This window comes from Cynoglossus semilaevis, chromosome 15 (genome assembly GCF_000523025.1).
Source record: "Cynoglossus semilaevis isolate Cse_v1.0 chromosome 15, Cse_v1.0, whole genome shotgun sequence".
Lineage (NCBI taxonomy): Eukaryota > Metazoa > Chordata > Actinopteri > Pleuronectiformes > Cynoglossidae > Cynoglossus > Cynoglossus semilaevis.
Window position 1 is genome coordinate 8,857,500 of NC_024321.1, and position 22,537 is coordinate 8,880,036.

Consider the following 22,537-nt stretch of genomic DNA (forward strand, 5'->3'; position numbering starts at 1 on the left):
TGTAAAGATTCCTTCTTGGCCGGTGAAGGAAGGGTGGTGGGGGGGGGGGGGGGGGGAGGAGGAGGAGGAGTGTAAAAGTTTGGAGAGGGTCAGGTGTGTGGTAGAGTCCCGTCTCAGTCGTGGCAGCTCCTGAGTCTCCCCTTCATCCTTGTGCTCAGATGTTTCCTCACTGATCCTGATCTCCCTGATGTCTTTGGCTAAGATTGTTTGTCCACTTGTTTCCTCATCTCTTGGTAACTCTATCCTGGTCTCTGCCACGGTGTCTTCACTTGTTGGCTGTGTCCACTCACTCATCGCACCTTCATCCTTTGCCTTCTCCGACCCTTCTTCCACTTCTTCCCTCCCGCCCCGCTCTTCTTCTGTCCAACTGTCTGTGAAGCCTTCATAACTGCCCCCTAACCTCTGCATCCTACTCTCCCTCCACTTTGCCCTCACCTCATCTCTCATGCACCTCTGTTTGCTCAACGCTTCTTCTCTGTCCGAGCCTGGAGAAACCTCATTCTCGTCTTTCATCGCCTCATCAGATCCGGGACGCTGGTGGGAAAAGACACTCACTTCCGAATGACTCTTAGTGTCTGGGTCTTCAAGTCCACCTCTGTACTGACCGTAAGGAGGAAAACTCTTCATCCAGCGAAGTCTGGGCCTTAATGTCACTCCCATTTTCACGCAGCTGCCGGATGGGCCTTCACTGAACGAGAGAGGTTGATGCATCTCCTCTGATGAGTCATTAGAAAAGTTAGTATCCGTTGTTTCCATTTCCATGTTGTTTTCACCAGTCATCTCATTATTCCAGAGACAGAGACTGGACAGAGAGTCAGTGCTACATGTACAGAACAGAGACAGTTTTAAACAGTACTCTAAACACGCCTACAACATCAGTCAACCCACTTTATCTTTCTGTATAAAAAACACAGCGTTGTGGCGTATGATCCGCCTTACCTTAGGTTATCTGTCATCTGTGAGTTAGCTTTCAGAACTAAAAGGCTGTGTTTCTGTCTGAGGGCTACATCTGTCACTCTCTTTGTTTCTCTGTGTTGGGACATATTTTGCATGTAGTGACGTTGTTTTGGTTTCCAGAGGAGCCGGAGCATCCAGGAATGATGTCTATCAGTGTCACATGGCACACGTGGTGGAAAGTTCTTCCAACCAAATGCAGGCCTGTAACTGTTTTTCCTTTAGTAGAGGCAAATAAAGAAAGTGCAGGTGTTCGACATTCGTTTTTTAAAATGATTTTATTGCAGTCATTTGGAAAACTTAACAAAACTGAATATGTTTTGTGGTGTGACTGAAGGTTTATATTATTTGACGTTGTAGAACACAGCAGGTTCACTGTGTAAATTGATTTAGTTTCATTTAATGAAGACAAATTGTCCTCAAACATGTTGGTCCCTCTCCTGTGTCTACTGTCCTGGTGCTCCCCCAGATTCATGTCTTTGTTCCACACCGACTGCATTTCTGCTCTGCTGCTCTGAGCTGTCTCCAAATATAAAGTGTGGCCTTCTTCTTCTGCTCACAGTTGTTGGAGCAGTTACTGACCCGTGCCTGTACCTGTCAAAAAGACCATATCTCACATAGATAAAAAAGATTGAAAAACAACAACACAACTTTGTGATATCAGGATCTTTCTGTACCTGCAGCAACATTATCCACTTGCTGGTTGTTAGTCACATCATTCTGGCTCCCTGACAGTGGCTCAGCTGCCCCCTGCTGTAAACAACAAGGGAAAGAAAGCTGTCAGAGGCAGTGGAGTCTGAGGTGTAGCTCAACAGAGACATGACAGGGAACTGTGTATGTGGAAGATCAGTGTCGTCGGCAGCACCTGTTTAACTCTCCACAGCAGCCTCACATAGCTGAGGATGAAGAGGATGGTGAGGAAGATGAAGTTACTGGACACACCCACCAGGGCTGATGTGACGGGGTAGTAGAACAACAAGTATCTGAGGGAAAAAACAACTCATCAGAAGACTGAAGGAAACAAGATAGTGGTAACATTTTTTTAATTAAGTCAGTTCCTCTCACCTGAGTCCAGTGAAATGAGCATGAATGTAGAGCTGAGATGAATAGATCTGCACTTTGTCGGACAGGATCTCAATGACAGCGTTGATAGAAGGAGCGTACTTGGAAGAAGGAACAACAGAGATTGAACCTCAGACAAATATTTAAGATGAGAAGACTTAACGTATGCACCAGAGGGCAGCACTCACAGGGTCATCAGTGTAGTCAGAGAAGAGCTCCACCTCCAGGACTTGTTTCTGCTCAGCTGCTCCGATCAAAAAGGCTGGCAGGAAGAACAGTGTTCCCAGAGTTCTCAGCAGGTCCGAACGGTACCTCAGTATGCTCTGAACAGTACAGATGTGGGAATGACATTAGATCAACTGCTCTCATGGCTAACATACAGTCAAGACCTGGAGGTTTTCAGTAGTGGACATCTTGTCCCAAGGCTGTGGACCACATATTGGCCAAACACTGGGCCAGAAATCGTCAGCTTTGGTTTGTAGCCCATATTTTTTTATAACATAAGCATCTGGATCCCAGACTCTGACCACTTAATGTCAGTGATTAATGTACGCTGATTCAGCTCAAATCTGCTGCTGACCAGGTCATGTGATTTGAGGTCGGTGTTGTACTCACCGAGCGAGTGCTGGACGTGGACAGCATTTGTCTGGTCTGAGAGCAAGAAGACAACATGTACATAAGGAGTCATTGATGGCAGAAACTGATGATGAAGTTGTTGTTTTTTAACACTACATGAAGGCAAACTCACGGAGCGAGCTGAAGAGGAAACCTGACCGCTCTGAGAAAAACAGGTCGTCCTGATCATGAACATCCCCAACTCCTGATTGACTGGAGACTCAGGCATCTCCAGCTGCAGTGTGATCTGGTAGGACTGGCCAAATGTCAGCACCTGAACATGAATGAATGAAGTGATTCAGTGAAGAGCAAAGCTCAATGTTTGATGTTTTTTGAGTCCATAAACTCTGGTGTGGTTAGAGATTCATTTATGTCATAATTTAATATTCAATTTCTGAGTCATTTTAGTTCTTACATTCAGAGTCCTAAATAACCAGGCTCCAGCGTTCGCTCTGACCTGTTTGACCTCCACAGCCCTGTGTAGAGCCTGAGGTCAACAGGTCAGAAGTTGTCTGATGTTCCATATAACAAAAGCATTAAAATGGGTGTCATTTCTGATCCGTTATATTTACAGCGTGTCTCTTGGTAGCTATCAAGGTTTAATAACTACAGTAAGTTTTGCTTTAACTATTGTTTTTTTATTTCATGGTAGAATTTGAACTGAGGATCAAATATCTACGACCGGAGTCAGTGTTGAGCTACAGCCTGTTTCTGTGACCAGTTTGTAAATTCATACATGTTTCTTGTTCCTCATCAGAGAGATATTAGCCACTGGATATGAACAAAGGAAAGAGGAGGGAGATTCACAGTCTGTCCTGCACACAGAAATGAGAATACTTCAGTCACACAGATGGAATAAAACACAAATACATGATTGTACTACTCTCGGGAACACTGACAAAAACACCTGAAGTAATAGTGCAGAGGGGCAGAAAAGGCTGCGTTGGGCATGTACGAGTAGTGGAAGCTGCTGTATAAAAAAACAGCCAGACACACCCCGACGCTCTGTGCCACTTTCTGCCGGGCTGATGAGATGGTCACTGTGACTGAATCCTTCAGACTCAGACGTGCTTGGACAGATGACAGTGGAGCCTCGGTTAGTGAAGAAGGTAAAGGGCTGACCTGAGCCATAGAAACTGAAAGTCCAAAAAAAAAAAAAAAAAAAAAATTAGAAAAGGTATTTGACAAACAGACATTTGACATTTTTTGGTAAAAAAAAAGACATTGGCAGAGGTAAATAATGCAAATATAGATACAGTATTTAAAAAGGTTTCACTGGAGAGATAGAGTCAAAGTAGAATATTATCACTTAACAGGGTTTTTGTTGGCTTTTGACCCCATATTTCTGTGTGGTCACAGAAAGTCAGTGAAGCTGCTGATGCAACTGAAGTAATAGGAACAAGTAAAAACATTCATGACTAAAAAACTGAAAAACCACCAAGTCCAATCAAAGTCACAAGCAGCTGCATTTGAGTCAAATGACTCCACAGGTTGTTGAAAACAACCACTACTGTAAGTGTATCAACAAATGAATTTATGTGTGGATTAATTCATTACTTATTAACACATACATTGTGAATTTCATCAGAGACACATATACACAGACAAGTATATAGAAAGTATGTACAGATAAAGCTACGACATATAAAGCAGGGACACAGTTTACAACAGACAAAAAACACAAACACAACTTTGTTAGTGAGGAAAAAAGTTTAACTTAAATAATATAGCTCAATAATACTTGTATCAAATTCAGTATTTCCTGCTATATTACGATTAAAACATTACCTCTGTTATAATTACCCAACACCGAGCTGTTATGAAATGTCTTCTCTTTGCCACCAGATCATAAGTATCTTGGTGATGTTGAGAACAGAAAGAAATGCCAAATAATGTCTCTGCGCTCTTTGAAGAGCAGACATTGGACAGATTTTAGTCCAACCCACATGATGGACGATGATGCAGCCAAATGGAACAGAGATTATTGTGTTGCTCTTCTGACAAAACACTGGAATGTTTTCCTCATATGGGTTATAAGTTTTTAAGCCCATCTTGAACAAAAGGTGGGAACAATGTATTGTTAACTAAAAGCTGTGAAATGACAATGAGTTTTTGTTTTTTTAAGGTAAAAGATACAGAAAAAAATGTGTTTTTGCTAATTAACTTTTTACAATCTTTTAAAAAATAACTATATATAAAGTCTGGGCTTATCAATAATCTGTAGTTGCTATTTTGTCTTATTCACTAGGACATTTCAACCTAACAGAAGTAAAGACAACTAAATACAGTTATAATTTTAATACAATTACAATATAAGCATCTACATCATCATATTTCACAGTGTGCACATACATCCACGTTTCTATGTGTAACCATTTTGTAGACATCAATCACTAATTCAGTTTTTTTTTTTGGTTTGTCAGTAAAGACGTAAAATGTTTCGTTTTAAATTAAGTGATTTTAAACGTCGACAGTAATTAAAATATTTTTTCAACAGGGGGCGGTAAATTGCAATGAAACGGGGGAAAAAATGCCAGAACCAACTCCAGCGTAGAAGAAGAATCCACTTCCGTCATCAAGCAGTGAGTGGCGCTAAACACGGATGAGCAAAAAGGTATCTTTTTTTATATGTATTTATATTTTCACTTACTGTAACACATTTATTCTGTTTACGTTTGTGAAAAGATAGCAAATTAACCAGCGAACTACACGGGTAGTGTTAACAATATTACTCACGGCAACATGGAATTAAAACAAATTACCTACATTATAAACCTATCACCAAAACAATTCATCCATAAGATGTGTCAGGTTACTTTGTTCCCAGAAAACGTTCTAAAAGCAGCTCACCTTTGTTGGAGGTTGAAACGGAGGAAAACTTTGAAATTGAATAAAGCAATTTATAATGAACAACAACAGGAAATTTTAAGCAAGTGTATTAAAAAATGTTGAGTTCTTATAGTCATATGTTTCTGTCTTATGCAACCAATGTACAGCCGTTCTGTGTTACTGGAGAAGTGTTGTCAATAACAGGCAAATAATCTGCCTGTGAATGATGGTCCCCCAACGAACCGATGTCATGAGACCACAACTCCAAACTACTGAGTAGTATAGGTAGAGGCTTTTGAAGCTTAAAGCGATTCATAGTTTTCTGCGAAATATTTTCTCCCAGTTTGTTAAATAAATTAGACCACGTGGAACATTGATAATGTTGTTGTGCATGTTAATTTATGTGCTTTGTTCTCTGCATTCTCCTTACAGAATGTCTTGTAACAGCAGTGTAATCCGTGTTCATGTGCCATCACTAGACCAAACACAGCGAGCTGCAGTCCATCTACTGCCCTGCGAGATTGAACACAACGGGTCAGCACAGGTTTCACAGTACTTCACTGCAACCCTTAAAGATCGCAAACATGGTAACGCTGACCTTAATAATTTGTCTATTGTTTCTGACTGAAGATTTGTTAGAACGTCAAGTTGCATTTGTAGACGTTTTTTAATCATGTCTGTCATTTCATGTATATATATATTTTTAAAAACCTCCAGAGAAGACGGTGTCACTTAGAGGTCGTGGGCTAAAAGGACAGGAGATCAGCTGTCAGCAGGGATACACTGGTCTGGTGCTGAAAGAGTTTAACAAGCCTGGCTCTGACCAAGAGGTAAATACCAAATACCACCTGTGGGTTCATCACACATGAGCCAAAGCATTAAAGGTTGTGTATTGTATCATTGATGGTGGTAGCTAATATTTCTATGTGTGTTTGAATAAACAGGACAGGACTGTGAAGGTATCCTCTGTGTTTGACAAGCTGACATACTGGAACCTGGAGACTCCTCCAAATTCTGATGACACAATTGTAACAGCCATGGACTGGCCAGAGTTAGCCGAAGCCGTGAGTGTTTTAGTTAGTCCTTTTACTAATTGATAATCAGACTTTGTTGAAGATTTTTATTGACATCCCCTTGACATTGGTTTGTGTCTTAAAATATAAATCAAACCTAGAACAAAAAAAGTTTTTCAGAAATTCTTCCACCCAAATTCTACTTCTACTAAAGATTAGTCAAAGTGACACAAACTCACACAAAAAAAAATCAAAAACATGACAAATACCTAAATGTGACACAGGTTTCTGTGGTCAACAGATGCTGGATTTATTGTTAACATAAATGTAACTGGTTTGCACAAGTGCTTGTTTTTGGTTCTACTGCAATATTCTATCTCTTCACAGATCCATGGACCAGTGGAGGACTGAGGAGAGACAGCAGCAGCAGGTTAGAATAGTGATGTACTGGTTACACATTGGAAAAGGAAACAGAGTTACCACTTCAGAGCAACAAGACACAAAGTGTTGATATTTTTTTAATACACAATCCTTTGTAGTGAAATAAAACATGTTGAATAACCAGCCTGCACGGTGAATGAATTACTTCAACATTACGATATTCCCACAATAAAAACTAAACAGTGTTTACTCACAAGGCAACATTTATATTTGAAGCACTTTGTTCACTCTAAAACTATTGTGAATTTATACAAATATAGATACTTATCAATAGATATAGGACCATCTCTAACAACAGTTGAAATGAAGCAGAGAAACAAGTTCAGCTGTAGAGGCTCAGATTAAAAAGCAGGTTAAAATGATACAAAATTAGAAAATACAAACAATATTCATCATCCCTCTCAGACACTGTACCTGAAAACAGGCAAACCTAGTTTTCTTTACGTTCAACATGTAATTGGCACTGAAGAGAGAGTCCAAGATGTGGAGAGAAGTTCTAGTGCAAAATAAAGTGCAAATCTGATAACATTTAACAAGTACCACTGTGAAACAAGTCAGACAGTCTCTACTTTTAAAATTAGATTATTAAGAACGTCGCATAAAGCCTTCACTACTGAATGACATTGGGATACCAGCCAAAATCCACCTTCAACTACATGTGTGACTACAATTCTACATCAGTGCTGACTCATTGTTAGAATGCCAACAGAATAAATGTGGTATCATCCAAGACACAACATTTTTTAGATCTTATTTTTGTTTGGATTTAATGCACCACATCATTTACCGTCCAAACACAGACTGTTTTCTCTACAGTATACACTGCAGGCCAAAAGAAAGCAAGTTCATAATTGTAATTGAATCTTTAAGTGGATTCTTATACTTAGCTACGCTGTAGTGGTTGGTAATCATTTTGATAATATGCAGAACTTCATTTTGTCTGAACAGGTGTAAACCTTTAGTTCAGCCCCTGCAACCGATATCCAGGTCAAAGGTTAAAAAAAACTTTTTGTCTTATAAAATACTATACTAAACTATAAAAAAACAACGAATGTCAAATCTATGGTAGTACACTGACAACAGCTTCTGAAGAACGCCAGAAAACAATTTTAAATGTCTTGACTTCATTAAATTTATCAGTCAATAAACAAAAACTTGTTTCAATTGTTTTAGTAACAAAATACATTGTTTTAACTGTTGGTTGGATAAAACATGACATTTGAAGAAGTTGTCTTAGATTTTGGGAAATTTTGGATGACATTTTCATTGTTGTCAGGAGGAAGTGTCACCTCCACATCTGTCTTGCTGCGTTTGGCCGGCAGCGTATGGTCATGAGCTTTGCGAATGTGTCGGTAGAGGTCACCTGACTGCGTGTAGCTACGATAACAGTAGCGACATTCGTAGGGCCGCTCACGTGTGTGCACAATGGCGTGACGTCTCAGAGTGTACGTGCATGAGAATGTCTTCCCACAGACGCCACACGTGGGGACGTCCTCCATGAAGTTTCCCATTGAATCCTGAAAGTAGGCGGATGCGTCTGGGTGCTGCTGGTGTGAGGACAGAGGAAGGAGGGGGGCAGGAAAGGACGAGGCATCCTGGGTTGAAGTCCCAGCTCCTGAGGACGAAGAGGAGGGAGAAAGAGGAAAGGCATAGTCACTTGGGTGAGATGCAATCTGCGGGTGGGACTGGAGAAACTGTGGACTGTTCAGCTCCTCTTCCTCCTCCTCTCCGATGTCATCTTCAAAGTCATCAATTACTTCTATCCCCAGATCACCTCTCTTTTCATCTTTCTCCTCCTCCATCTCTTCATCAGATATGACTATAGCTTCAACCTTTACTTTCACATTGTCTTCATCACTATTGTCTGCCTTCACTCTGCCCACATCTCCCACAGGTTCTTTCACAGCTTGTGTCTGAGGACTGGTCAGAAAGTCTGAAGTTTGGCCTTGCAACACAGGCTTCTGGATTCTGATTTGGGGCGCAGCATGTTGATTTGGGATGGTTTGTATGTGTGAGACAAGCGCTGACGCCTGGATGGGAATCACCATCTGCTCTCTTCCTTCTGATGTTCCTCTGTGCTCTGTCTCTGCTGCTTTCCTGACAAAATCATTGTCAGGTGAATAACTCGATTCTGTAAGAGTAGAGACTGAACGGCAGCCTGACAGGCTCACTGGGACGAGCAAGGACGAAGATGGAGGTGAAGGCTGGTGGATGCTGTTGCTATGGCTGCAGAATGACAGAAACAAAGGGAGACAAATTAAACATTGAAGCCCATTCACTTCTAAAAGTGTAGTGTGCACATCCACTGGATGGCACCAGAGCACTCCAGGAATGGACATGACAAGAGGAAAAGAAGGTACGGAACAACATCTAAACAATGTATCTTAGAGAAATGAAATCTGTGCATCAGGAGAATGACTACTCCTGCAAAAATTGTAATTATTATTAACTTAACATTATCAAATACATTGTGTTTGCAGTGTATATTTATTTGATTTTGAGAGTAAAAAATAATGGAGTCCTTATTATACCTGTATATTTCTGTCGTGCTACACGGGCTACAAAATGCTGACCCTTCACCCTGACTTCCAGGCACAACTCTGATATGATTCCCTGGAGCAGGAAGAGAGTGCACCAGCTCTTTGGCTGCTGGCAGAGGAGCAGCATCCATGCCCGGCTGAGTGGTGTCAGCAAGATCAGGGCTGAGAGGAGTGTGAACCCGCGCCTCTGATGACCCTTCAGCAGTCCTCCTCTCTGACTTCACACACTCAACCTCTCTGCTCTCCACAATCATCATAGAGGCGGGTGAGAGTGGCATTACCATGGCAACAGGATTTAAGTGATCTCCTCCTATGGCTGCTGAGGCTTCTGCTACACCGTCACCCACACTCTCCCTTCTTGACTCTCTTGTCTTTTGTACATTGGAGTTCTCTTCAGAGCGGGTGCTGTCTGCCTCAGCCACAGGCAATCGTCTCTGCAGCCGTTTTTTGCACACTCTCACTACCTCATTCATGTGCAGGAAGCTTGCAGCTGCTAACACGTCCTCCACAGGTGGAGAATCTTCAAGCTGCAGCACACCTTCATAGACAAAGTCCAGGAGCAATCCAAAGGCAGCAGATGTGACAATATCACTATCGAGTGTGACAGAACTGTTGGTGCCATTCCCACTGTTGCCCCCTGGGGAATCAGAGTAAAACATGTGGAAGAAAGGAGAGCAGGATGCCAAGACAGCACGATGGGCCAGGAAACATGTTGATCCAACATTAACAGTGCAGTCACAGAGAAAGCCTCGCTGACGCTGTGAACGCAAGGCTGACAGCAGCTGCTGGGAATGCTGGGGGAACTCCATCACCTGAGCAAAAGCAATGAGGAAGGTTAAGACTACACAGACACACTGTTGCTTCTAAGAAGAGCAACTTTGTAGCCAGCTACAGCCGGCTTGTTTTGTTTACACCACAAACATATGAACTTGAAAACGTTTAGCATGAAAATGTCATTGTCACTTAATTATTTATACCCCTACATATAATATAAAAATCTGAATAAAAACACAATTTCAGATTAATCTTAAATCCTACAAAATTATTGAACAGCTGAGTACTTAATTTAAAATCCCAAAGGATAAACATTTGCACAACATTCACCCTATATATTCAGATAACTTTATTGAGTCAATCTTAGTACTTAACTATATGTTCATTTGAAAGAATAAGAATGTCACACCGTGAAGAATATATTAAATTGAATTAACACTCACAAACAGAGCAGACTTTCCACTGCTGCAACTTCCTGTTTGTTTGTTTAATCCTAATCTTAAATAGGTATTGACAGCGAAGTCGGGGGGAAATCTGCCATTCCTTCAAGTGTCTGTCAGCTCCATCACGATTCGTCCCGTTTACTCTGCACAAACACCAACAATAAAGAAAGAGTGACGCACAGTTGAATAGACACACAGCCTTGCTAACATCACATAGCCAGGTTAGCTCAACATCTCTGTAACTGCCTGCAGTTGGAACTCAAGACACAACTTCCTGTTTACAACTACCAGTAAAGGTTTACGGAAAAAACACTGAGCTTCGCTCCTGAATTCAACTGCCTTCATCATTGATAAACAATGTGCAGGATTTCTCACCTGACATCTCTGAGCAGTTAACTGTTTTCCTCCAGACAAAAACGTAGCGTCTACCTCTATGGTGACAGCCTGGATACCGATACTTCAGTTTAGGGGCCACACTGACATCTATAGGCAGACAATGGGAACAAACAGGAAGTAGAAACACATGCATATTTGTTGACAGTGGTGAATATCTGTTGACCTAAACCTTGGTCGAACAGCGCTGGTCTCTAATAAAAACAGCCACATGTAATGCAGTTGAATTGCAAATAATGTTATAATAAAATTAATGTAAATGGACGTGAATAGAAGAGGAAGAGGAAGACACATGGGACGTGGAGGAAAACAGGGCGGAGAGGTTAGAGTTTAAGTTGTATTAAAAAAAAATCACGAGTCAAGGTTTTTGATTCTGAAGGTTGATACAGACATGCGTAAGTCGCTGTCCTATTTTTAAACATCGTTGTAGTTTCAGCTGACTGTTTGTGTTTGCTGTTAGGTTAAAGTTAAGTAAAGATTCTAGGTCTAAAGAAGGACATATGCAGGTTAAGGTGGTCAAAAATAAGAAGGAAAGATCCACTAATATCACGCTATGAATAAGTAAAATGAAAGAGAATTCAGATTATTAAAAGCTTTACTTCGTGTGTAGCTTAATGTATATCTGTATAGGTGTCAAACTCATCTCTGTCATCATTCTTCTTCGTTTGGTCCTTAAACTTTGTATATTTTCTGTGTCAAACTCAACAGGACAGAGATGTCCATCTATCCAAATCCATGTCCTATGCACTTCGCCATGGAGCAGGCCAGATGGGTCTTAACATGGGTGAAGGTATGTTGTGTGCTCCTTTTTAAATTTACACAGTTATTGCACATTTTATGAAATCATGAAAACTTCTCTCCTCCTTCTCCTCTTCCTCACAGATGGATTTGTATCTGTAGATGAACTCTTGGCTCATCCACAGTTTCGTTCCTACTCATTAGAGGATATTAAGAGAGTTGTGGCCACAAACGACAAGCAGCGCTTTAAACTTTATCCTAACCCAGAAAATGGACTTCTGCAGATCCGGGCCAATCAGGGACACTCAGTGCTGGTATGAAGATAAATATATTTGAGGTTACACCCAGGCACATTAATACTTAAAATCAATTTTCAAAGTCGCAGTTAAAGTCTACTTTATTGTTAAATTCTGTCACGGTTTCTGCAATTGTTTCAAACGAATGACTATTTTTCATTTGTTTTTGGCACAGTTGTTTTTACAAAAGTGTGGATTAAACAATTATTTGAGAGTTTCTTTTATTTTTTTAACAAACAAGTTATTTTATAGATCATAATCTTGTGAAATGACGTTCTGTTACCCTCCATTCTAATTGCTGTCAATATTTGGTTCATTTGTTGTGGTCAGGTGAAGAATTTGGAGCTGAAACCAGTCCTGATTGGTTCTCCAGACTGTCCCACTGAGGCTGTTCATGGCTCTTATCTCAGTAAATGGAGTTCCATCCAGGTTCAGGGCTTGAGTCGTATGAAGAGGACACACATCCACCTGGCGTCAGGTCTTCCAGGCGAAGATGGTGTTATCAGCGGTGAGAGACAAGTGCTTCTGTCTGCAGCGTATTTTAACTGGAGGATTTTAGAAATCACGACATAGTTTGTTTTTATCGCCCTCACAGGCATGAGAAGAGACTGTGATCTTGCTGTGTTTATTGATGTCCAAAAGGCTATCGCTGGTAAAGTTATCCTGAAGACAGTGGCACCTATATTTTTTTTATGACTGAAGTTGAGGCATTTGTTTTCTTATACATTTTATGTTTATGTCTTAATGTGAAGATGGCATCAACTTCTTCTGGTCAGAGAACGGCGTGTTGCTGACGGAGGGTGATGCTGAAGGAAAACTTTTACCGAAATACTTCTGCCGAGCCTTAAGGCTGAGACCTACAAGTAAGACGCAAACACTGGCGTGTTTAGATTTACCATGAACATCTAGAATACAAATGTTTTTACATGTTTACTAAGACCTCTCTTGATCTGTTTCAGGGAGTGTTCTTCCACTGCAGTAGCTCACCTGACTGTGACGGTGAGTGTTTCCTCCACACGTTTTAGTGGAAAACTGAAAGAAGAATTTGGTCACAGACGCTCTACGGTTGTTTTTCTGTTTGGCTTAAGGAAAACCACAACAAATGGCAAAAAGATTTTGCAACACTGTACCACCCGTTCATCTTTTGCTCGTTAATTTGCATGTGATTTTAAACATTTATAGCCAAATGTTTTTTTTCACATGGGAAAATGTTCAATATTTTAGTCTGGATTAAAATGTAGAGAATAGTCAAGAGTGTTCCGGAATGTACATGGTTAAAAGGAGTGCAAATAGTACTGTTGCCAATTTTCTAAAACCTGGAGCAAAAATCAAAGAGTGTTTGAGTTTCACCTGATTACTTCTGTAAAATAGAATTAAGAATGAAGAAAATAAATGCTTGTTATCTGAATTTAAAATAGTTCTTTCAGGTAATGCGTAAAAATATTTGATGACGTTGCTGCACGTTGTACCTTTAAAAAAGGCACCCATGTGTCACACGTCAGTCTGCAGTCACAGATTTAGTTGTCTCTCAAGAGCACCTGTCAAAACGTCTGGAACTGTGCAGCGTTTTCTTCCTTTGTTCAGAAATACACACTTTTTAATGGATTGTATTTATTGACAGGATGTCTGTGGGGAAGCAGCCATGTTCATATGGCCCTTTCCTTTGTTAATAGTCAATGAGTTTGTTGTTGTTATAGAAATGCTGATGGGCACACAGCCTGCTGGCAGCGTCCAGCCAGTGTTTTAAACAGAGATATGTTGGTTGAAACTCTGTGTGAGTGTGGTTAGTGATGTGACTATGGGAAAACTGGTGATGTCGAAAGTGTGGTTTCTGTTAACGGACTGCCTGCAAGGTTTCTTGTAAGATATGGACACACTCACAGCATGTGAGAGGAGATAATTGGTGAGACGCTTCCTGTGAAACAAACAACAGACGTTCCAACCATATGTCACAAATATAAGGAGTGAAGTGACAAATAAAAAGCTGGCATTTATATTATCACATTTTTGTTTGTATTGTGTGTGTTTGTGTCTTATACACATATGAAATGGAAACTCGCTGTTTTAATATTTTTAATTCTAATAATATTTTGGCTTCAGACAAAAGAACAAAAGAAATTTGTGAATCCTGAACAATGCTGATCACAACACTAAAAACTAAAAGATGAAAAACAAAACACATGCTTATGTTCATTAAAGCATTAAGTAACAATAAGGTTTACTATCTCCTGTAACTGTGCAACTGGAGGTTTGGTCATCGAGGGTCCATGCTGAAGGAAATGGAAAACTGTCACAAGAACAACTTTGTGTGAACCGATTGTGTGAACTGTACAGCTAAGGCAAAACTGTTGACCCCTAAAGGGACATTTTAGGCATTTTAAAGCATGGACTACGTGCTTTTATTAAAAACAGGATTTTTGAAAACGGTAGGTTTATTTTTGGGAATCTATCAGCATTTTACACAAAATATAAGAACCAAAACTATTGCACCTGTGTTGTTTATTTATCCATAGCACATCACAATACACTAGAGGATTAAATTAAGGTGGCCTCTGGAGAATTGATTAAAAGATTCAAAACTACCTAAGAATGACTGTGATCTTATAATTAGCAGAGATTGTACCCAGCAGACTAATAATATAAGTTTGACTTTTATACTTTAAAATGTATTCACAGTGCTGTTACATCGCACTGTGAATGAAAGCACCATACCATACATAGAACTAAAGAAGACATCTTCAGGGGCTAATATTAAAGGCAGTTTAACATGAAAAGAACTGTTCTGTACCGTGGAACCTTGGTCACACTGCTGTGGTTTCCTTTGTGTAATATTAGACCTACAGAAAACCTACTGTTTGTGAATGTTTTCATTTGTATCAGTGAACTTCGTGTCCACCAGTCAGTTTGCGAAAGAGGTCCTCGTTCAGCGTGTCGCTTTTCTCACGACTGCGTGTTGACATGAAGATGTAGCCGCCGATGAACTCGTGAACTATTTTGCAGTCGGCGGTCACACAGCTGAACGCGATGTTAATGTTTCCTTCAAACTCTATAGCCATCTGGAGGGGTCGGATGAAAAAGACACACATTAACCTAGGCTGAATGAGTCATTTAAAAATTAAACAATCAGTCACAAAAGTACGCTGCATTTAATGTTGTTATAGCATTTCTGCTCATGTGTTTCCCGTCAATTCATGTACTTTTGTCCTCATACTTACATTAAAACTGATGAATAAATAAATCTGTATTTAAATCATGAAAACGCCACAGTAGGCTTTAGGCACACTTTCATTACGAGCTCTGAAACCGACTGTTAAACAGCACAACTACCAACCCATGATAAGGTATAACTCTGACCTGTCGTATGTCCCAGTTGACGTTCCACTGCTTCATGTTGTTGTAACGCCAGGTCTGGACCACATCACCCACACCCAGGTCAATGCGGATCAGGCGGTTGGGGGCAATGCCCAGAACTTCATCTTTTCGGCTACCTTTAAACCTGTTGGAAGGAATTATAATTTGGTAAGTTTTCCTTTACTCAAATCCTCATGTTTGATATGTAATAGTGGTATGTAATATATTTTACACTCCATATGATTTTCTTTCCCATCGCCAGTTTTCGACTACGTGGTAATGTCCACCAATAATACACAGTCCATGGTGAGATGATACATATTTTAAAACCTGTGTATTCAATATGAATTTTCCCTCTTTTGTTATGAAACTTAGAACTTTACCTGACAACAACATATGAGAGACCAAAGTCAGGAAGCGCCTGCCACATCTGCACGAAGCGAAGCATGGCGTCAGTCAGCGAGAGCTCAGCCACATTCCGACAAGCATCCAGGATAAGAGGGGTCAGCTGGAGGAACAGGTACAGAGATGGATCACATGTAGTCATGTGCTACTTTTCAAAGTCCAATGGTAACAAATCAGTACGAACATCACTGCGTGTTCAACTCTGAACATCACTTCCTCCACTTCTACCTGTTTGGCCTTGTTTTTCTTATGGTAGCGTGGTGACACCAGACTGTAAGCATTGATGCTTTCATCCCCGGCTGCTGCGCTGCTGTTAGTGCCAGAGTTGGTCTTCTGCATGGCCAGGAAGGTGTGAATGCTCTGTATTTCACTCTGGAAGCTGCTGTCTGCAAGAGTCTTTCCTTTAGAGGCCAGACGGCAGGCAGCCATCCACTGAGCGTACTGTTGCTCCTGAAGGCCACAGGTGAAGAGGAGACACAGACTGACTCAGACATGTGTTTGGATTGCAGTGGAGGAACATGCAAACTCCATACAAAAAAGATCATCAGTCAGAGCTGGGGCTAAAACCACTCATCTTATTTTTTCCACTGTATTTGTGATCTTACATTTTCACAACGAAGATGCACCTCGTTCATGCCTTCAGGTGCTGGAATCCGGAGTTTGATGATGAACTTTTGTGAAGCCAGGCTCACGTCAGGAGCCACTTCACAGCCTGTCAACAGGATGGGAAAATGACAAGAACGACAGTTACATACTCTTCCACTAGGTGGTCAACTGGATGTTCTAAAGTGCTGTTTTCTTTAAAACATCATGATGCCATATGGGTGTTTTCATCCCAGATATTAGTACCTTTGAGGTTTATCTGTTGAATAGGTTCTCCGCTGCTCTCCTCTTTGCTCTTGAAGGAAGAGATAACCATATCCTGGAACTTGAACCAGTACTGTTTGTATGGTGTCAGGGTTAACTTCTTAGGTCTGAAAGACATAATAGCAGTGGTCTATACTGAAGAAGACATTTACTATATAGAAATGCACTTATACAACAACACAGGAACTAAACAACAACTAGAATGGAAGATATTTCTCACCTGAATATTTTCAAATAGTCATTAAGTTCTGGTGCAGTTATGTTTTCCTGGAAAGAACATGTTTTTACAATTAATTTCTTTTAAAATATCAGGGGACAACATTCAGGAATAAAACAGTAAAAGCCTTCATTATTGTTTTAAATAGCAACTCATATTAAAATAAGCAGAATCTTATTAACAGTAGATCGATTGTCATAACCTTACAACCTTTTTCACACTGCTACATCTGAATTATTATTTTATTTATATATAACACAAAGTAGGATGAAGAGCTGAGATTAAATGAAATAAAATGAAAAAAAAAAACTCCAAAAAACTCTCTGACCAGCAGCTCAGATGCAGAGCTGCTCTTTCCTTCCATCTTGACCTCCAGGCACTGCAGGGCTAATTCCAGGTCTTCCATGGCTGGACTGGAGATCTGCATCTGAGGCTCTGACAGGGAGACTTTACTGATGTGGTACTGCAAACAGAGACAGACAGACAGACAGAGAGATTGATTGGGAACCAGAGCAGTTTATCAGAAGTCCATGTACTCCTCCTATTTTATATTAAGATTTCTAATGTAAAAAAATGGGCTTTTCCTATGATAGAGAAAATGCCCATAATCTGAGCAATAATCAGAATCATACAATCTCAAAGTTGCTCTATATTCATTGTTACATATTATATACCTATGATTATAGACTAACTCTGAAATGTTCCTGAAATAATGATGCATTATGACATTCACAAGGGATTTCCACCTTTCCAAACTTGTTTTCCCCTGATGTTTAAAGGTCATCTTTTCTTAAATTGTCTATAAAGTGATTTTTCTTTCTTGTTTTCTACCTGCAGAGCTCCAAACAGCATCATCTCCTCCTCTGTGCAGTCGATGTCCTCCAGCAGGATGGCCCAGCGAGCCTGTTCATAAAGCTGGGTCAAACGCACAACATCATACTACAGGGTGGGAACAGAGACGATAGAGAAGGTGGCGGTCAGACAGGTGATGACTCATACTGAATATCAACAGAACACAAACACCTACACATACCTTAGGTTCTATGTCATAGAAGGTATAGTACTTGAATCTGAGCCAGAGTCTGTCATTTTCTTGGATCCCCTGTTGCATAAGACAGCGGGAGGAGTCCAACCACCTAGGAAAAATTTCCAATTCCGATGTCAACCGATACCGATATAGGCCTGGTAGATATAGGCCTGGTAATATTTATTTATCTGTACAAACCACTGTTTGAGTATAATATCAATCAATTTAGTTGCAATGCTGCCATCTAGTGGCCATTATGTAACTAGATTATTACATAATATGCTAATATTGGACACCCCAAGTTTTTAAAAATGTATAGTCACTGATTTTCACTTAGTGTGTATAAAAGTATCTCTGATCACTCACCTGCCATTAATGTGGGCCTTGTCCACCACACTGGAGGGTCGGTACTGCTTGGCTAAAACCTCTGGAGCAGGAGGAGGCTGAGTAACTGACAGCATCTTATAAATGGCCTCCATCTTGGGAGAGTCAGCAAAGTGAGCTGGCATGCCGTTGTACAGACAGGGCCTGGAGCCTGCAAAAGGAAATGAGCCGGAAAAAATATATATATATAAAAGAAAATAAAAACATTATCACTGAATTTGTTTAATGTCTTAGATTATAATTTCTCCCACACCCAAATATTGTTCATATGCAATACTGACGAGAGAAAAACAACAACATGTCCTCACTGATTCGACAAAATTAACAATACATCTATCTATCTACATTTTTTAATAAACACATTTGTGAATCATCAATTTTTACAGGGGTTGCTTGAAGTGTGTGGGGTGTACCTGAGGTGAGAGGCACCTCAGTCAGGTCGTAAATTTCCTCTGTCAAATCCTTATCTTTCTTCTTCTTCTTCTTCTCCTCTACAGGCCGGAGGAGGGAGAGCTCCTCAGGGCGACGGATGTCTGGATACACAACAGAATATTCACATGAAAGCACATACAAAACTAAATTTACTCAGAATAGTGACACGATGATAGCTGACTCCAGATCAGAAGGTTGTGAGGTTGAAAACACCTCCGTTTTTTTCTTTTGCTGCTGTAAACCCTTAGTCTACCTCTGTTTGTTTTTGTTAATATAAAGCAACATTTGTACGACCCCAGCCTCTGATAAGCAGCAATTCTCTGTTGAAGATGAATGACGTAGTGTGTGTGCCATTGCCCACATTGCAAAACATCTGTGTCCCAGATCTGGCTGTTTTCTGGATTATACTGTAAATACTGTATGTATTATGAAATAGTGACACTAGGACCAACTACTCTGGGCTACAACATGACCACATCATTGCAACATAAACTTAAACTTAAACTTATCTTTATTTGTCATTGTGACACAGCACACCATGCACAACGAAATTTAACCTCTGCATTTAACCCATCACCAAGTGAACAGTTGGCAGCCATGGTCGGCGCCCGGGGAGCAGTGCTTGAGGACGATGCCATTCTCAGTGCATCTCAGTGGCAACCTGGCAGTTGGTGGATCTGTGACATCTGAACATCTGTGGTACAAGTTTCCAAATAATAACAGAGCTGTGCTGTATGCACTGGTCTCAGACTCAGAGACTGCCATGAGTTGGAAGCATCTCCATTAGAAACAACGCTGCTTTAGATCTAATGTTTTGCTCACTAATTTAATATTTACAGCATATTCTCTTTCACAGGGGGCGCTGGAGCCAATCCCAGCTGGCTATGGGTGGAGGCGGGGCACACAGTGGATAATAACTCCTAAACAGTTCTATACAAATGGAGAGCAGATCATCTGATGTTCTATCGACGGATACAGTTTTCATGTTATTCTTGTCTAATACCCAAAAGGATAACAAACCACATGTGTTACGTTGATGGATTTACATTCCATTTAAATCCTTTGATTTGGATTTATTTAAATGGTGTTACATATAACCACTTAACAAGAAGAAACCCTGGAGGATTCACTGATATCCGTCTCTTTCTTCTAATTACTGTTTAATCTCAGTAAGTACTCTGCATGTGTCAGGGAGTCACATCTCCAGAGGCTCTGAAAGGCAGCCACAGCCGCTAATGAGCTCTCTGTTTAACTAAAACCCCTTGGTTACACAGAGCATAAAACCACTCAGAATAACAGGCTAATTTAATTGCTCACTTAATAAAGGAAACAATATATATGTTTAGTTGCAGTTGTTTCACTGTTGTCTTTTTTATTCTCTCGACAAGATACTCTTTGGTTTTCCCAGAGCGTTTGTTCTGTCACTTCTTGCTCTGAGCTGCTTTTCTGTGCTGACAGATTTCAATATTTATCACCTCCTGGGGTTTTCTGCTCAGGAAACCAGACTAAGATGTGTTTCAAATAGACTAACTGAATGTGCTGAAGGAGATAAGGAAGGTACAATTTCCACTTTTTTTACATGCAATTTTTCCTTCATGTCGTTAGTTTAAAGTATATGTTAGTTTTAAAGTTATCAAGTATTTATAAAATCTATAATATTCAAGTCTGGTTGAAAACAATAACTTAAAAATGTATGTAAACGATGTCTTAAAAATAAGGGGGGTGGGGAGGGACCTACTAAGCATCTTGCAGATGCCTATCACACTGGAGAAGACGGGGCTGGAGAAGCTGGCGAGGAGCTTCAGGGTGATGCCGTTGGGTAGACCCAGCTTCAGGGGCTTGTGTTGGGGCGTGAAGAGCAGGCGTGCGTCGGCGTGGATTCCGTACTTCTCCAAAGTCCAGGATGTTCGTAGCAGCCACTGCTGCTTCTGCTCCCACCACAAAGCACGGTCTGACCAATCACGCGTAATCTCTGAGGGCGAAACGTGCACAAAATCCTCATGGTTTATTATGATTTTACACAAATTGTCTTCGGATTATTGGACATTGTCTGTGGCGAGAAAACGTTTGGGACAAATCATGCTACAATTTAAAATAAAGCTACAGACCGCAGTCGAACAAATACCTAAAAGATATTACGACTTAGTCTGTCAGACTCTGTGGCGCAACGGTAGCGCGTCTGACTCCAGATCAGAAGGTTGCGTGTTCAAATCACGTCAGGGTCAGGTTTTTTTTTTTACACACTGGTGTATACAGCAAAATGTTCTTGCGTTTAAGAAATGATACACCAGCCTTAACAAGATACGTTAAGGCTGGAACGGACCATTTGGCAATTAGTCAGCACTTTCAGTACTTCAGTCTGGGCGTGTGTGGTGGAAGCAAACACTCCAGTAGTTTATGAACGATTTAACTGGTGAAAGAAATGCTTTACATGGATGACATCTTAAGTCCTACTTTGTGTCTTTGTAACATTTTCTTTAAGTTACTTTAGCCAAGAGCAGGTGAATTTGATGTGCGCCGTAATTGCTCTATTTATTAACAATCATTTTAAAGACAACTTCATCCCAGATTCAGGCTCTTAGGACACATTTCACCGAAAAACACAGATTGTGACCTACGTGTCTTTTCCACCAATCTTGCCATAACCCCGCCTACGTGGAGGTCAGAGGTCACACTGATGGTGATAGGTTCGGCATCAGGGCCCAAATCCTCCACTGTGATTGACAGGTCCCATGCTGCCATTCTGAAAGAGAGAAACAGAGAGAGAGAGAGAGAGAGAGTACTCTCTTGGTGCAAATTAAATATTTATGAAAAAGGAATTGGTTTTCAGGAATCTTAATCACTAAAAGTGCAAGTCCTGGATTAGAATAAGGAACAGTTCCTCAAAACGTTACCAATGTACCAGAGTCTAACCATAAATGCTTCCTCCAGAATAGTGTATGCTAATGTAACAATTCAACTAAACTGTGAATTCAATAGTGGAATAATGGTATACACACACGATCATGAGTAACAGGAAACTTTATTTTGACATGTCCATTTTAGCACACTTCCTCTTTTTGTTTTAAACTATCAGCAGGTTTGCACACTTCCGTCATGATGATCAGAAACACTTCCACTGCATGGTGCTTGGAAGTGAGAGCATAATTAAAAATTCAACATCACACAGTCACACAGGATGAACTGAATTGTTAGTTTTTTGTTTAACTGTATTATCAAAGCCACACATCACTGAGAGGAATTACACCACTGGAACGTTTTAAGAATGCACTACTTCCTTTTATCTTTACCTTATCCTAGCCCAGACTATTTATATACATACTGTACATGTTTTGCATGTTTTCAGCAACAAACTACATATTTCCATCAATAATATTGAACATATACAGACTCCATCATAACTCTTTACATTGATACTTTCCCACATGCAGTCATAGACACACCCAGGCACACACATTCGACACAATACCTTCAGTATTTTCTGCACAAGTGGTTGAAAACTTGAAAATGTCTCCTCTGTGCTTCTGACAGAACTCCAAAGTAGTTTCTCACGTTCTCTGTGAGAAGGTTTCGTCTCTCTCTTATGGTCTTATGGTAGGTTGTGGTCTGTGCCGCTACGTCTGTTTGTCGTTGCCTTTGACAGCTCAGTCAAAAAGAACTTGTTCCTTTTTTTTGTCAGTTTCCGGCAGGCGGAAATGTGAAAAGGGCCTTCACTGACAGGCAGTGTGAATTGTGTGTGTGTGTGCACATGTATAT

The 22,537-nt window shown here is 40.5% G+C and overlaps 5 protein-coding genes and 1 non-coding gene across 7 annotated transcripts; 3 read left to right on the forward strand and 3 right to left on the reverse strand.

Annotated features, from left to right (window-relative positions):
* Window positions 1-1,196: 1,196 nt before the first annotated feature.
* Window positions 1,197-3,762, reverse strand: LOC103390855 (seipin). The gene is made up of 9 exons (XM_008326910.3): window positions 3,539-3,762; window positions 3,368-3,446; window positions 2,765-2,905; window positions 2,632-2,667; window positions 2,205-2,339; window positions 2,020-2,117; window positions 1,820-1,937; window positions 1,632-1,707; window positions 1,197-1,548 (listed from the first exon to the last, which is right to left on the reverse strand). Exons 1-9 carry the CDS (start codon window positions 3,760-3,762, stop codon window positions 1,529-1,531), a joined length of 927 nt encoding a protein of 308 aa, XP_008325132.1. The 3' UTR covers window positions 1,197-1,528.
* A 1,347-nt stretch (window positions 3,763-5,109) lies between these two features.
* On the forward strand, window positions 5,110-7,037 carry rnaseh2c (ribonuclease H2, subunit C). The gene is made up of 5 exons (XM_008326862.2): window positions 5,110-5,245; window positions 5,893-6,047; window positions 6,178-6,290; window positions 6,405-6,524; window positions 6,861-7,037. The coding sequence occupies exons 2-5, from the start codon at window positions 5,894-5,896 to the stop codon at window positions 6,882-6,884; spliced, it is 411 nt and encodes a 136-aa protein (XP_008325084.1). The 5' UTR covers window positions 5,110-5,245; window position 5,893; the 3' UTR covers window positions 6,885-7,037.
* Window positions 7,038-7,191: 154 nt separating this feature from the next.
* zbtb3 (zinc finger and BTB domain containing 3) lies at window positions 7,192-11,145 on the reverse strand. The gene is made up of 4 exons (XM_008326909.3): window positions 11,047-11,145; window positions 10,672-10,814; window positions 9,446-10,266; window positions 7,192-9,140 (listed from the first exon to the last, which is right to left on the reverse strand). Exons 3-4 carry the CDS (start codon window positions 10,261-10,263, stop codon window positions 8,105-8,107), a joined length of 1,854 nt encoding a protein of 617 aa, XP_008325131.2. The 5' UTR covers window positions 10,264-10,266; window positions 10,672-10,814; window positions 11,047-11,145; the 3' UTR covers window positions 7,192-8,104.
* Window positions 11,146-11,176: 31 nt separating this feature from the next.
* trpt1 (tRNA phosphotransferase 1) lies at window positions 11,177-20,126 on the forward strand. Of its 2 annotated transcripts, XM_025063074.1 has the most exons (12): window positions 11,177-11,386; window positions 11,773-11,854; window positions 11,947-12,116; window positions 12,429-12,606; window positions 12,694-12,750; window positions 12,851-12,961; window positions 13,058-13,097; window positions 15,505-15,617; window positions 15,825-15,969; window positions 17,776-17,923; window positions 18,847-19,480; window positions 19,638-20,126. In XM_025063074.1, exons 1-7 carry the CDS (start codon window positions 11,324-11,326, stop codon window positions 13,078-13,080), a joined length of 684 nt encoding a protein of 227 aa, XP_024918842.1. In that variant the 5' UTR covers window positions 11,177-11,323; the 3' UTR covers window positions 13,081-13,097; window positions 15,505-15,617; window positions 15,825-15,969; window positions 17,776-17,923; window positions 18,847-19,480; window positions 19,638-20,126. The 2 variants fall into 2 exon arrangements, with proteins under 2 accessions (XP_024918842.1, XP_016894922.1); XM_017039433.2 differs by having other exon boundaries at window positions 18,847-20,126.
* Window positions 14,158-22,435, reverse strand: fermt3b (FERM domain containing kindlin 3b). Its single transcript, XM_008326861.2, has 15 exons — window positions 22,251-22,435; window positions 21,400-21,524; window positions 20,520-20,753; window positions 18,763-18,882; window positions 18,332-18,500; window positions 17,972-18,074; window positions 17,770-17,877; window positions 17,267-17,401; window positions 16,942-16,988; window positions 16,704-16,828; window positions 16,460-16,566; window positions 16,083-16,304; window positions 15,833-15,957; window positions 15,453-15,594; window positions 14,158-15,154 (listed from the first exon to the last, which is right to left on the reverse strand). The coding sequence occupies exons 2-15, from the start codon at window positions 21,521-21,523 to the stop codon at window positions 14,975-14,977; spliced, it is 1,941 nt and encodes a 646-aa protein (XP_008325083.1). The 5' UTR covers window position 21,524; window positions 22,251-22,435; the 3' UTR covers window positions 14,158-14,974.
* Window positions 20,935-21,006, forward strand: trnaw-cca (transfer RNA tryptophan (anticodon CCA)). Its single transcript has one exon. It is a non-coding gene; the product is annotated as a tRNA-Trp (tRNA).
* Window positions 22,436-22,537: the final 102 nt, after the last annotated feature.

Excerpts from the sequence above, each read along its gene's own strand:
- LOC103390855 (XM_008326910.3), bottom strand. The coding sequence starts at position 3,762 with ATGGCTCAGGTCAGCCCTTTACCTTCTTCACTAACCGAGGCTCCACTG. Across the intron at positions 3,447-3,538 it reads CCTCTGCACTATTACTTCAG|GACAGACTGTGAATCTCCCT; the intron begins GTGTTTTTGTCA and ends TTCTGTGTGCAG. Across the intron at positions 2,340-2,631 it reads CCACGTCCAGCACTCGCTCG|AGCATACTGAGGTACCGTTC; the intron begins GTGAGTACAACA and ends TGTACTGTTCAG.
- rnaseh2c (XM_008326862.2), top strand. The coding sequence starts at position 5,894 with ATGTCTTGTAACAGCAGTGTAATCCGTGTTCATGTGCCATCACTAGAC. Across the intron at positions 6,048-6,177 it reads CCTTAAAGATCGCAAACATG|AGAAGACGGTGTCACTTAGA; the intron begins GTAACGCTGACC and ends AAAAACCTCCAG. Across the intron at positions 6,525-6,860 it reads GGCCAGAGTTAGCCGAAGCC|ATCCATGGACCAGTGGAGGA; the intron begins GTGAGTGTTTTA and ends ATCTCTTCACAG.
- zbtb3 (XM_008326909.3), bottom strand. The coding sequence starts at position 10,263 with ATGGAGTTCCCCCAGCATTCCCAGCAGCTGCTGTCAGCCTTGCGTTCA. Across the intron at positions 9,141-9,445 it reads AGCACGACAGAAATATACAG|CCATAGCAACAGCATCCACC; the intron begins GTATAATAAGGA and ends GTCATTCTGCAG.
- trpt1 (XM_017039433.2), top strand. The coding sequence starts at position 11,324 with ATGGACGTGAATAGAAGAGGAAGAGGAAGACACATGGGACGTGGAGGA. Across the intron at positions 12,117-12,428 it reads ATCAGGGACACTCAGTGCTG|GTGAAGAATTTGGAGCTGAA; the intron begins GTATGAAGATAA and ends TGTTGTGGTCAG. Across the intron at positions 12,962-13,057 it reads CTTAAGGCTGAGACCTACAA|GGAGTGTTCTTCCACTGCAG; the intron begins GTAAGACGCAAA and ends GATCTGTTTCAG.
- fermt3b (XM_008326861.2), bottom strand. The coding sequence starts at position 21,523 with ATGGCAGCATGGGACCTGTCAATCACAGTGGAGGATTTGGGCCCTGAT. Across the intron at positions 18,883-20,519 it reads AGGCATCTGCAAGATGCTTA|ACATCCGTCGCCCTGAGGAG; the intron begins GTAGGTCCCTCC and ends TTGTGTATCCAG. Across the intron at positions 18,075-18,331 it reads AAGGCCCACATTAATGGCAG|GTGGTTGGACTCCTCCCGCT; the intron begins GTGAGTGATCAG and ends AATTTTTCCTAG.